The sequence below is a fragment of the Sturnira hondurensis genome, unplaced genomic scaffold, assembly GCF_014824575.4.
Source record: "Sturnira hondurensis isolate 20B ecotype Veracruz unplaced genomic scaffold, ASM1482457v3 Scaffold0019428, whole genome shotgun sequence".
In the NCBI taxonomy this organism is placed as follows: Eukaryota; Metazoa; Chordata; class Mammalia; order Chiroptera; family Phyllostomidae; genus Sturnira; species Sturnira hondurensis.
Genome location: NW_028092059.1, coordinates 378887 through 393323, shown reverse-complemented (window position 1 = coordinate 393323; position 14437 = coordinate 378887). Strand labels below are relative to the sequence as shown.

The window sequence follows — 14437 nt, the reverse complement described above, 5'->3', positions numbered from 1 at the left end:
CGTGTATGATCATCTTTATTGAGGTTTGTTCCCGTCCCTGCTGAATTAATATGCATTTTCGTTAACTAATCTTGAAACAACAGGAATAAAGTTTATCCAGGTCTTTTATACCTCAGAGAACAAAACAAATACTACAAATCTTTAGAGAGAAAGGATATACAAAAGGGCTTGAGGTGAATATTTCAAAGCAAATACTCTTTAAATGATGTGCAAATTATTTCAGCTCTTGAGCATGATTTATGAAAGGGATTAGCCAACTGCAATAAGAACCAAGTTTAACCTGTTGGGTTTCAAAGTCAGAGATGAGAAGTGGTTTTGAGAAAAGGAAGGAGGAAGGCAGCAGCAGTTCAGAAGAGAGGTTTGTTTCAGTTTTTTCCCTTAACTGACTCACCTTAAATTGTCACCAACTGTTCTTAACTCCAGAGTAAAATATGCATTTCTCCTCTAATTTTTTACACAGTTAAGAGTATAATAATTAAGAAATGATCTGAAATTTATATTTCAGCAATAAAGACTCTACTTGCCATGTAAAGAATATAATTACAACAGTTAATGGGTAAACTTATTCATGCTGGAAACAATAACCTCTCAGTCTTGCATCAGAAAACATTTCTTTTTTCAGTTCACAAGTCACACCTATAATAACACAACATAATACATTAAAATATCACAATATGTTTTTCATGTAACAGTTAAAATCTTATTCTAAGACTTATGAAAATAATTTCTTTTATGGAATTGTAAAGATTATTGTAAATTATTAACCTTGCCTCTTTAAAAATATTTGTAGGTGAATATAAATATTCATTTAATCCTCACTTGATGATATTTTTGAGAGAGAGATTTATGTGAGAGATAAGCATTGATCCGTTAGTTGCCTTCTTGTAGGTGTCCTACCAGGGATTGAACCCACAACTGGGATATGTGCCCTGACTAGGAATTGAACCGGCCACTTTTTAGTCTATGGGACAACGCTCCAACCGACTGAGCAACACCAGCCAGAGTGTGAGCTCATTTCTTGATTCCATAATGACCTGCTTCTTTGGAAGGTAAGGAAATTTCAATGATCCCACTCACATGTGATTAACATCTAATGCTTCTTGACAAAAATTCTGGATTTTGTTCAATAAAAATGAGTTGAGCAAAAATCATATGGGTTCTCAGCCAAACCTTTCTGTGGAGTCGGTTATGTGTAATTTAAAAATAAGATTGAAACCTTAATAACAAACCCAGGTACTGACTCGGGGGGAGGGGAAGAAGATTAATGTTCTTATGTGAGCTCTCCTGGAATAATAAAGCTAATAAGTGAAGTGAATCCAGGCACTACTAAAATTTAGAGGAAACTCTTTCAGTTGATCTCATTACTATCCAACAAATTTTTAAGTCTGGACATTTAGAGACAAATTTGTGCGAAAGATTCTTACTTAGAAAAGAACAATTATTTCTTCATTTTGGTTTTCATTTTCTAGAATAGATAAAGGTGAGCCTGAAAAAATGATGCTTTATTTCAGCAAATTTTAGAAATAGTCATTATCAGCTCATCCCAGTGAGTCAAATCTCTTAGTACTACAGGGATTAATCAGACTGCAGCTTGAATCTATGCTTTCTTTTTCGATAACTAAACTGTGAACCTACTTTTGTTTTTTCACAGTTTTTCAAAGACCTTGACTAAAGTGCAGGCTGGTGGGCTTGATTGCTTGGGCAGGCACAGCAGATGCGCTTACTGTATAAGTAGGACAGCAAGGATGTGGCTTATTCAGAATTAAGGTATCCAACCTAAAAAAGCCAATGGGAAATGAGTTCAAGCACCCCAAAACAATATAAAAGTAAAAGACATTAAGCAATAAGATACAATTTTTGCATTTGGAGAAAAAACAAATGTAAGGCTACGTATGAGATTGTCTGTTTCCAGAAGAGTCAAATGGAAAATAAAGAACAAATAGCATTTCGGATGGAATTTGCACATTAGAACAACCAGGGAATTCATGGATTTCTTTTAAGAAATTGTTTGGACCTTTGGTTCCTTGGCCCTTTGTTTTGGTGAGGGTAGTTTATTCTCGTCTTAATTTTCATTGTTGTTGTTTTCATTGTTTGGCTACAACTATTGACTTTTTGACACAGATAATTTAGAGTTCATGATTTGGGCAGAGTACAGGCAAAAATTACAAGAAGACTGTGTCTTGGTTCTGTCTCAGTCTGCAATCATGGGTTAACAGGATTGGATTTATAATAGAAAAACAAAAGTCATGGTCATTTTGCTCATACTACACCCATATGGAAATCATTACATTTAATACTTATATTACAATATAAATAAACATAGTTCTTCAAGATATTTTAGATCCAGTACATGAGATCTATCTGGAAAAAGTCCAGCTACTGTAAATACAATGAGAGCGGTTTGTGCATTATCGATGTAACCTGGCAGCCAAGGAGAGTGGACTGGAATGTACATGTGTGAACAATGACAACTTCACTGTACTAGTCAGTGGGAGCAGTAGATGCCCTTGAGTGAGCATGTGTACTGTGTTGCCTTCAAAATGCATTAAAAATGTTGCCTTCATTGCATTCAAAATGACTGAGCAAGTATAGCAATGCATCTACACTAAATTTTGCATTAAACTTGAAAATTCTTCTGTGAAAACTATCTGGATGATTCAGAAGGCCACAACTATGGGCAATTGGTGATTAGCACCTACATCATGACAATATGCCCATTCATACATTACATCTCATGTAGAGTTTTTTGGCAAAGCATCAAATCACCCAGGTGACTCAGCTTCCTTCAGCCCAGATTTGGCAACCCGAGGCTTCTGGCTCTTCCCAAAACTAAAATAATGTTTGAAAGTGAGGATATTTCTGACCATCAGTGAGATTCAGGAAAATACAATGGGAATAGCTGATGGTGATTGGGAGAACGGCGTGAAGTCCTAAGGTGCCTACTAATTTGAAGGGAACTGAGACATCATTGTCCAACCTGCAATGTTTCTTGTATCTTGTATCTTCTTCAATAATTGTCTCTGCCCTGGCTGGTGTGGCTCAGTAGATTGAGTGCCAGCCTGTGAATCAAAGGGTCACTGGTTTGATTCACAGTCAGGGCATATGCCTGGGTTGTGGGGCCAGGTCCCCGGTAGGGGCACATGAGAGGCAACCACACATTGATGTTTCTGTCCCTCTCTTTCTCTCTTCCTTCCTCACTCTAAAAATAAATAAATAAAATCTTTTTAAAAAGTCTCTAGTTTTCATATTACATAGCTGGATACCTTCTGGACAGACCTCATGAATGTTTTCCATAGAACTAATATTTATATTATCTCAGACCTCCTTAGATTATATGTAAATACATATTTATATATTTATATTATTTTATATTTACACAATAGTACCCATTATGTTTATTTGGTAAGTAAACTTTGGGAAACTTAATGAACTTGTCTGAATCCCATAGCTAGCATATCCTGGAGGTGAGCATTGTTCTGAACTTTTATGACTGCTGGAGCCCTATTTCTGACACAGTCCCACACCACCTTTTGAAGAGCATACACAAAACACCTTTCAACTTCTGTGTTAAACTAGATTTTTTTAAATAAGTCAACCTTAAGAAAAATTATTCTCAGAGTCTTCTGAAAATTATCAAAACTACTCTTTTAATTTTTTGTACAATACAGAGTTTCTCCTTTTTTCTTGCCTCCAACAGAGCCTTGAAAATTCTACAAGCCCATAGAAGTGCCGCAATAGTAAGTATGGATCAGAGTGATTCTTTCAAGCAAAATATAAGGTTAGGTTTCATGATGGAAACATTTCCCCAGGTTAAACAATGTTGAACAGACAGTAGCTTTAAGCAAAGGGACTACTAGGATTTTTCCCTTCCCTTCTGCCAAGATTTTAGTCATTTTTATCTCATTGTATAGTAAAGTACCTATTCGTACATGATTCTTTTAGGCATAGTATGTGACACCTGAATAAAATATACCATTGCTTTAATATTTACAATCCTAAGAGGAAATCGAGAGAGAGATAGAATAGTGATCTTAAAATATTAAACCGGTTCAAGTAGTCAGGAAAATGAAATGGTTCATTATTATTTTCAAACAAGTTTCAGGAGTTCCACCTTCATTTTTAGCACAGAATAAGAAGTACATTATAATGGTCACTTGAATATCCTCACTCATTCATTTACCGGTTTAGCACAGCACATTTCTGAGTATAGCTGACCCTTGAACAACACAAGGTTCAGGGGTGCTGACCCCCCACAGTGGACATTCTACATGTAACTTTTGACTCCTTAAAAACTTAACCAAAAATAGCCTACTGTTGACCAAAAGCCTTATCAATAACATAAACAGCAAATCAACACATATTTCTTATGTTATATGTATTTATACTCTATTCTTACATTTCAAGTAAGCTAAAGAAAAGGTGTTTTGTGGATAAAATCATAGGAAAGAGAAATACATTTGCAGTATTATTGAAAAATCTACACATAAGTGGACCCATACAGTTCAAAGACTTGTCATTCAAGGTTCAACTGTGCTCTCAAATATCAAGCCACTCTGCTAGTTGCAGATATATGGGTGAAAGAGATAGAATCCTATTCAGAGACTGAAAATCTAGAATAGACAAATAGCCAGCCATAACTAGCTTGTTAAAACCCACTTTAGCAATTGCTATGATAAATATATGGATTGAATATGGCCAGAAATTTGGGAGGATCTCCTAACTTACCACAGAGGTCTGAGAGTTTTTTGGAGAGGGTGTGGCCCCAGTTGAATCTTATAGGATATTAATTTATCAAAGAGAAGATCTTAAAGGTAAAAGTCAGCATAGAAAAATATATATCAGGGATTATAAACACAGTTTTCCTGAAACATAAATTGTGGATGAGGGTGTGGTGGGAAAATGTAGAAAAGGGAACACAGGTCATAAAGAGCGTTCTACTGAGCAACTTGAGCCAGAGCCGTTCCAACACAGTCATTTGATTAGAAATTGTTCTTCACCTTTGACTTCAGTTTTGGAGGATACCATCTCTGATGGAACTATTCCAGTCCTATATTTTCCCTTGTAGGATTGCATCTGTTGTTTTGCCTCTATTTTTTTAGAACAATTGATTTTGTAGACAAAAGAATGTAGGTATTCACTTTAGGGAAATTAGGTAGCAGAAGTATTTAGCTTCAGGTTTTACTTAAATAATCAAAGAAAGATTAATTCAGAGACTGATTCAATACCATTTGTGCTTTTGGGTGGAAGAAATACCAGATTTTTCTCACATGGATGTGAACTTTACTATGAGTAATGAGAAATAAACTTGTTTTCCAAGAAATTCTCACAGATTATATTATTTTCTTCCTAAGCATACCATTAGCCCTATTTGGGACACTCAAATAAATTAAAAAGCAAATTACTTCCTTTTAGAATTTTGAAGAAGAGTAGCATTGTTCCTATATTGCAGAAACCAGAAGCAGCACACCAAATAAATCTTGTATTCATAAAGAGGCAATCATTGTATTCAAAGGAATGTGTTTCCCTGCATAGGGACTCACTCTAAGAATGTCTCGAATCTTGTGCTTAACTAAAATACTTCAGACATGATATGACAAGAGCAAACAAATATTGTATGCTTAAATTTACAAGGAAATGTTAATATATGCCTATTCTAGAGTCATAGAATAAACAGAGGGAAACTTTCAGAGGAGATCAAGGAGCACTTTTTCTTTTGTTTACAATCACAGCAGTGTATTAATGCTAAGGAAATATTGCTTGAGAGTTAGCGCAATGAACCCTCTGGACTTGGCCTATTATTGAAAGAAAAATGCCATTTGACCTAATGAAATCAGCAATTGATTCAGTGCAGTTCATCTAAGGGTAAATATGGTCACCAAGTTACTGCCAGGGTCCAGAGGAGGTGGGGTGATCTCGTGTTTGAGAGCTGATGGGGTTAGAGAGACGTTCAGAGTCACTGACGCTACACAAGATACATGACAGCGGACACCTACAGGTCAGAGGGCAAGGTCATCCCCTCAGAAGAGAAAGAAGAGATGAATCAGAACATTCTTTGCTCAGCTTATAACAAAGTCTTATCAAATGATTCATGGAAAACTGAATGTTAAGAAAACACTCTGTGGTCCCAGGGAAGTTGAGATCGTGGCTATCTAGGGAACGCATTTCAGAGCAATCACTGCAGTCACGCAGAACCTCACTGCAGCCCTGGAACCTTCACGAATAATTTTGCTTTGACAAAGAATTCGGATGCTTGATTATCAAGTATGTGTCTAATCTTTACCATTTTTTCTTCTTAAGATGCTTAAGTCCTTCAGCTTTAACACCATGAATTTATATTTAAAACCTTACATTTTTTCATCAACTAGAATATTGTGAAATAAAAAGTTCCCTTAACTTGTGAAAGATGATTCAGAAGAGAAGTGATACTAAGCATTTCTTAGATATTCTGTCGTATAACTATAGTCAAACAAACCTACCTTTATTTTTACACTTTAATGCAATCATTTACTTTTATCAGGAGGATATTTTATGAAACTGGTATCAGGATGGTGATATTGGTTTTAGAAAAAAAATCAGAAGTTGACCATCTGAGACAAAAATCAGAAACTTCTCTTTGACAACACAATAACCCATAATATTCTACACGAATGTTATGACCATTTAATCTTTTTTAGGTAAAGATTTATTTTCTGTTTCTTCAAAGCTAGATATAATTTATTTCTGCAACATTGTCTTTATTTTCTTGGCAGATGGCTTTTCTTATTATTTTCATGCATTGGCAAAATTAGTCTGCTTTAAATAAAATACTTAATAAGAACAAACTTTAAAGTATGTATTCATGTGAATCTCCAGAACAGGCTAACAATATGTGTTTAAAACAATTGCTAACTACCTATTTGTCCAAGACATTCATACAACTCTTCCATTTTGGATAATAATAAATATCTTTCAAATTTTCTTAATTACAAAGAAGTAAATGTAACTCACATTCAGAAAATTTGATATTCATTAAAGGTTTTGAAACTGCAATTAGAAAATATGTATGTTCTCTTATTGAATTATGAACATGGATAATTCCTAGCATGTGTGGGTATGTATGTATGTATTGCAGTTTTCAATTTGTGAAAATTTCCAAATATACTGAAGAGAAATAGCGTCGTGACTATTCATCCATTCATATACATACCACCTAGATTCTTCAAATGTTGACATTTGGGATAATGCTAGACTTAATCTGTCCTTACACACATTTCTCACAAAAAACATCTGCCTCTACTGAGGACTCACTTCCCCACCCATGCTGCATAAGCTTCTTCCCAAGTCCTCCATTCTCTCCTTTTCCAACTATTTCTTGTGGCTGGAAGACTCAGCATCCCCTCACCACCACCACTGGAGATTTGAAGAGTTCTGGACCCTCCTAGCCAGAGCTGTTCTGAGAATCCTAATAGTTTTGGTGGAGCTGGTGCAGGAGTAGGAGAGGAGGAAAAGGAAACCAGAAGGAAAGCAATGTTACTGGGAAGTCTTAACTTACATGGTCAGAGGACCAGCAAATGCAGAGTGATCTGTTCCCTAGAAGCAACAGTCTAAATGACTATGTAAGGTTCAAGTGTGCTCTATGGGTTGTATGTGGTTTCCTTGTGAAAATATGTTCAGGTCTGAGCAACCAGTTTACAACTGGATTTTGACAACATATTCTACTAACAGTTGTTGATGATCAGTATTATTTATTATTACTTAGATTGGTACAAAAATTAACTGCCTTCTCAATCACACTTTTTTTCACTTGTCATGATCATGTTTTCTTTGCAGACAAATTTTTAAACAAATATATTATTACAGGTTCACAAGCATTTTTATTTTCTACATTGTGTAAATATCTCAAGCCAATTTTTCCATTTCTATCTTTATCATGTGGTCTGGTACATACCCCCTTATTATACACATTATGAAAGGGCTATCAAACTGGAAAATCTATATGTATTATAAATACTTTTAGGATTTCACCCAGAACATGTTTGCTTTTTATAATTTAATAAAGACAGTAACGGGAAACTCATTTCCTTTTAGTTCTCTTAACTTTTGATATTATTCCTCTAAATCACATTCATTTGGGAATACTTATTTGTAATGCTAAAAAGTTGAATGTTTATAAAAGTAATCTTTACAGTTTAGCAATTGATTAATATGTGATATATTACTTGTAAAGCATAAACTAAATAGAAAAATAATATTTAAACAAATGAAAGCATATATAAGTGAAATCAAGAATTTCTGCTGTGCACCTTCAGGAATACCTATTAATGAAAACATGAATGGATAAATAAAGTAGAGCTATTGTCTAAAGAAACAGTGAAATGGCTAGAGGCTGAATCCTTTTTATCAGCTGGAACCTCTTAAATGACGTGTTCTTCTGGGTGTAAGAGAGTCAAGTGTATCTCCTGCTGCCTCCTGCGCTTTCCTGGTGTGCTGCTCCCAAGAATGCCCTGGCTGCCATTTTCACCTGGGGAGTCGCCAGGGGAAAGACCAGCTGCTCATATTTAGATTTTTGCAGCTATGGCTCCCATTTCCAATCCTGGCTCATTTCCTCTATTTTCTCTACACTCCAAGAGCGGATGTCAAGTATATATGCCCTGCTCCAGTCTCCCATCAGACACCACCCTTGGCTCATGCCCTATTTTGATACCATCTGCTTGGGGACATAGAGGATAATAATAAGAGCTCTTACTTATTGAGTGCCTGCTGTGAGCAAAGTATTTACATATCTAATTTCAGATTCTCACATGATCCTTCAAGGACACTATTAAACCCATTTTTATAGATTTAGGAAGTGAAGCTAAGAATGGTGATGAAGCCCCTCCAAGTTTATTTAATGGAGGATTCGTATTTGGGACTTCCTCTTTGCTGTCAGTGGAAGACACTTCTCTCTAACTGGAAAACTATGTTAACATTTTCTTTGATTGACTCTGCACTTTCCGTAATAGCCGTCCCCGGAGAGCTGCTCTCCCATTCTCATCCCATGCTGGTGTCTTAAATTTCCCACAGTGATTTGGCCCTACATTGAATTTTCTGGCTTCTTCTCTCTTAGATTCAACTGATATCTTAAAATATCTGATTTGTACTTAATAGTGTTGGCAGGTTAAAAACATATTTTAAAAATGAAAGTATTTTTAGGCACTTAATTTTCTGAATTCACTCATTGAGAGTACATATTTTTTCTATGTTATACAGAGAAACTGGACAATGAAATGACCACCTGTTAGCTGCTAATGATGTTCACATGCCTTTAAAAAAGTAATTCTGGCTTTATCTGTCTACAATCTTGGCGACAAAACTCGTGGGAACATGAAGGGCACAGGAAGCCAAAGACAGCTAGCTGGCAAGAAAGTTTGTGCTTGGACTACTAATAAGGAAGGAGATATTGTGAATCGCTAATTCTACATAATTATTTCATCTCAGGAGAGTGACATAAAACTGAACACATATTTTAAGACACTAAGTTTGGGTGTTCAAATCTAGGATAGATCAAAGGAGTTACACACAGCATATGTCTTACTTGAAAAACAATTTTAAAACACTGTTATAAACATGCCTATTAGTATTGCAAGGGTATAGTCTGATACTGTGTAGATGGGTCAGTCACTATGGGTTTCAAATAAAAATGAACACATAAATACTGAATATACTTAATTCAAAGTGATAGATGGCTATTAACTGTATCCTACATTCCAGAAAAATATACTAGCCCTAATGAAATCTTACAACTCTAAATATGCACCGAAAAAGAAAAGAAACATTTTCTAAAATTAGGGCTGGCATAAAGATTAAATGACCCTTTTGTTTTAATAGTGATATCAAAGTCCAAAGTAAAGATCTCATTTTAATTATTTTGTTAGTATGTTTTTTTGGTCCCTGCTTCAGTTTAGTGATTTCTATGGATCCCGTTTTAATATAGTCTTTCTACCCAAACCCAAGGTTGATAAACTAACTTTACTTTCATTTGTTCTCTTCACTGTTGTGTAATGGTAAAGGGTATAGGCTCTAATATAAGACTGCTTAACTTCAAAACTTGTCTCTATAACTTCTTTTTGTACAAGTTGTCTTTATTCTCCATGTCTGTTTCCTCATCTATAAAATGTGATTAATGATATTACCTACCTCATTGGATTAGTGGTATGATTAAGTCAGTATAAGACAAGAACTTACAACAATGCCTGGTGAACAGTAAGTGCTAGCAATCATTATTTTTGAACTACAAAGAAAATGGTGAATTTAAGATCATTATACAGTTAGGTATAGTTTGAATTAAATAGAGCAAATCATATGTGTCTCTGCCTTTGACTTTAAGCAGGCTCGAATTTAATCCCAAAATAAACAAGTAATTGTCTCTCTCAATTAAAAATAAATTCTACTTAGAAGACAGGGAGTAAAATGTCCAGACATTTCTCATAGCAATATTTTCATAGATATAGCTTATTGGGCAAGGGAACCAAAGAAAAAATAAACAAATTGAGACTACATTGAACTAAAAAGATTTTGTAGAGCAAAAGAAACCATCATCAAAATGAAAAGAGAACAAACTATTAAATGAAAGAACATATTTGCTAATGATAAATCTGATAAGGGGTTACTTTCCAAAATATATAAGTAACTTATGCTACTCAATACCAATAAGACAACCCAATTAAAATGGGCAACAAACATGAATAAACATTTCTCCAAGAGGTCATACAGATGGCCAATAGACAAGTGAAAAAATGTTCAAGATCACTAATTATCAGAGAAATGCAAATTAAACCCACAATGAGCATCATCACCTTGTACCTGTCAGAATGGCTGTTATCAATATATAAATAAACAACAAGTGCCAGTAGGGATGTGGAGGAAAAAAAACTGCTGTGCACTGTTGGTGAGATTGCAGACTGGTACATCCGCTATAGAAAACTATGGAGTTTCCTCAAAAAATGAAAAATGGAACTGCTTTTTGACCCAATGTTCCCACTTCTGGGAATATATCTGAAGAAACCCAAAACACTAATTTGAAAAAATATATATGTACCCTCCAATGTTCATTACAGCAGTATTTACAACACCTAAGGTTTGGAAAGAGTCCAAGTACCCATCGATGGATGAGGGGATAAAAAAGCTGTGGGACATTTACATGATAGAATACTACATGGCTGTAAAAAAGAAGGCACTCTTACCCTTTGTAACAGCATGAATGGACATGGAGGTTATTATGCTAAGTAAAATAAGCCAGTATGAGAAAGACAAGTACCATATGATCTCACTTATATGTGAAGTCTAATGAACAAAATAAACTGTGAACAAATAGAAACAGAGGCATGGAGACATGGAACAGACTGATCATTGCCAGAGGGGAGGAGTTGGGGGACTGGATGAGAGAAGGTGAAGGAATTAAGTAAATATGTATACACACATATTTATTTATTTATATAAAACAGAAAGACACAGACAACAGTGTGGTGGTAGCCAGAGGCAAAGGGGAGGTTGGGGGTAGGCATAGGTGGGCAAGGAGAGGGGGAATGGGGATAGAAAGAGACTTTGCTTGGGGCAGTGGGTACACAATGCAGTGAGCAGATGATTTTTTGATGAGTTATACATTTAAAAACTGTATGGTTTTGTGAACCAATTTCACCTCAACACATTCAATAAAAACATACAAACCATTCAAATTTTTTAAAAAGTTAAAATAAATTCTAAACAGGAGGAAGTGGTATTCTGTCTATATAAATTTTACCTCCAGTATCATCCTAAAACATTTCATGAGGCTATTACCAAACAAAGAATCCATTGCTTGGATGTTTCTCAAACACACTTTTACAGACCTATATTTTTTCCCAAGCTCCAGGCTTTAGAAATGTGTGAGGTCTTCTGTCAAGCAGAAATTTTTATCTGAGATTCCAGATCTACTGGTCATTACCTCATCCATCCTTTATATATACTTCAAAATGGCTATATAATTAACATAAACTATATGCTCACAATTTAATTCTAATTCCAAAATCTTATCTTATGTCTGATCCCATATGAAGTAAAAGGGGACAGTGACCAGTGGAGTTACAGTGAACTGTTCAAGTGACGTAACTCCAAACTGTATCATCATGTGGAAGAATCTTTTTAAATGTAATGCTAACTTTCCACAACATACTTGCAAAGCACTGTTGAAGTGCTTTGAAGTTGAAGACATTAACACTGATCATTTTAAATTGCAACTTAAAACAACTGGCTTACTAGATATGCATCTAGCAGTTGTTGAAATTATGGAAGAGTTCTTAAAATAATGACTCACTTTTAAAAGGGTGAATCTACTTAAAGTTATCATGCTATTTCTATATTTTTAGGCTCCCAATTATTTAGCTTTGGAAGATAGGTTATCCATACGAATAGCTTTCCTCTTTCTATATGACTATTTCCTTTTTCCTCACATATGTATGAATGTGCATGTGTGTTATATATGTATATATATAATCTTTCCTAATGCACACAAATATATGTGTGTATACACATGTGTATAATTATATAAATATATACTTATGTACATATGTAGATATTCTATTAGCATCCCTTCTCAACTTACTGAGTTCTCCCTAAATTAAAAAAGCTAATATGTAAATATACTTAATTTTGTTCAGAGAAAATGGCAGAAAAATGGCCAATGAGATGATTGGAGTAGCTAGGCAGATAATACAGGAGAGGTACTATAATTTTTCAGACTTTGGGGAAATTGGTTTTCTCTGATTCCAAAGATATCTACTTCTCTCAGGAAGCTGAAACTCAAGCCAACTCTCTGAGGTAAGTGTGACTGACACCTTTTAATAACCCCCTTTTATGGAGGAAGAAGCAGGTTGGAAAAGGTTATGATACACTCAAGATCATGATATAAATGGCGAGATTGGTCCTTTTTATTCCAAACTCATTTCTCTTAGAGCTACATGTGACCCTCAAGAACATCTAATTCACATTCCATATTTCTAAGCCTTTCTGGGGGGTCTGAAAATACGGAAAATTGCAGAGTCTGTTGGTTTAAGTTGCACCAACCATGATGGTCCCTCACATTTTTTTAAAGTATGGCAATCAAATAGTCAGCATACCAAGGTTTGGAGATGCCTGACATTTCCCACTCTCAAAATCAGTCACGAATCTGAATGCCATGGCTATTACTCAGAGCTTCAGATATTTGGTGTAAGCAAAGACCACGACCTAGGAACAGTTATTTTCTCAAAAGGCATGACCAACATTGATGTGAGCAAAATGCCCAGGCTGCCCTCCAGTGCGTGAATCCCTGGCCAGAAAGGCCACGCGTCTTCCATGAGTAGAATGAGTTTGGCTCAAGTCTCAGTTTCATGCATTTATTTATATTTTATAAGCACTGCATTGGAATGAAGTAAGTTAGCAAAATTCAAAATGAGCAAGTTAGACAAATACTTACTTAAAGATTTCCTGTGCTCTGGTTTCTGTTCTTTCAGATCACTCTCATAGTGACTTAGTAAGTCAGTACTGGAGGATCTCTGGATTTTGAATAATTCCAGGTTTCTTGATGGACTACTTGGATCCTTTGGCTAGAAACACCAAATAATTGGTCAGAACAAATTTACAAGGAAGAAGGAATTCAAAAAATAATTTGGGGGTCTATTTTGATGTTATATCTAAAGGGACATCTAAAATAAGATAATGGTTTTTGGAATGGGGCCTTTATGCTAAGCTTAATATTCAAAGTTAATAATAGTTATATATATGGTGCTTACTAAATCCTGTAGACTACCCCAAGCATTCCACATGCTATTCATCACAATTAGGTAGGCATTATTATTATTATTATTATTATTATTATTATTAACCTTACTTTCCAGACAAGGAAACTGAAGCCAAAAGAGATAAGTCATGTGTCCAAGGCCACACAGCTAGTAAATGATTGACCCAGAATTCAAATGCAGGCAGTCTGACCCCACAGTTCACTTTTAACGACAATCTGCATGTGTGTGCTTATGAACATGTGCCTGTGTGCAGGGGGCACAAGGACTCACACCTGTGGAAAAAGCCTATATTGGAGATAGGGAAAAGTCAGTTTGTTAATTATTTTTTAAAGTTTCAGTCCCCAAATTAAAATGATATAATAATGGAAGACTGAAATTAAAAAGCAATAAATCACACAGAAAATGTATTTTCCTATTGTGTATACTTATTAGAAACAATCAGAAATATTTCTCAAGAATCTGCAAATATTAGTGTCCTAAAATTAGATGCTTGGTCTAAAATCAGTATCAAATTAGTAGTTTTAAATAATATGATTCTTTTAGAAACATACTCTGAATGTGTGATTTAGGGTTATTTCATGAAATCCTAGATATGTTAATTTTCAGGAGAACAATCTAGCTGAACTGAAAAAACAATGAAAATAAGCCCAAAGGTTTATTAT

General features: G+C 35.0%; 1 protein-coding gene across 2 annotated transcripts in view; it reads right to left on the bottom strand.

Annotated features, from left to right (window-relative positions):
* ARHGAP15 (Rho GTPase activating protein 15) overlaps window positions 1-14437 on the bottom strand; it is a 630630-nt gene that overhangs the window by 308935 nt on the left and 307258 nt on the right. Inside the window, exon 8 of one of the 2 annotated variants that reach the window (XM_037027857.1) lies at window positions 13451-13580. In XM_037027857.1, the coding sequence (XP_036883752.1) occupies window positions 13451-13580 (130 nt within the window). The remainder of the gene's footprint in view (window positions 1-13450; window positions 13581-14437) is intronic. The other variant, XM_037027858.1, reaches the window with a different exon arrangement.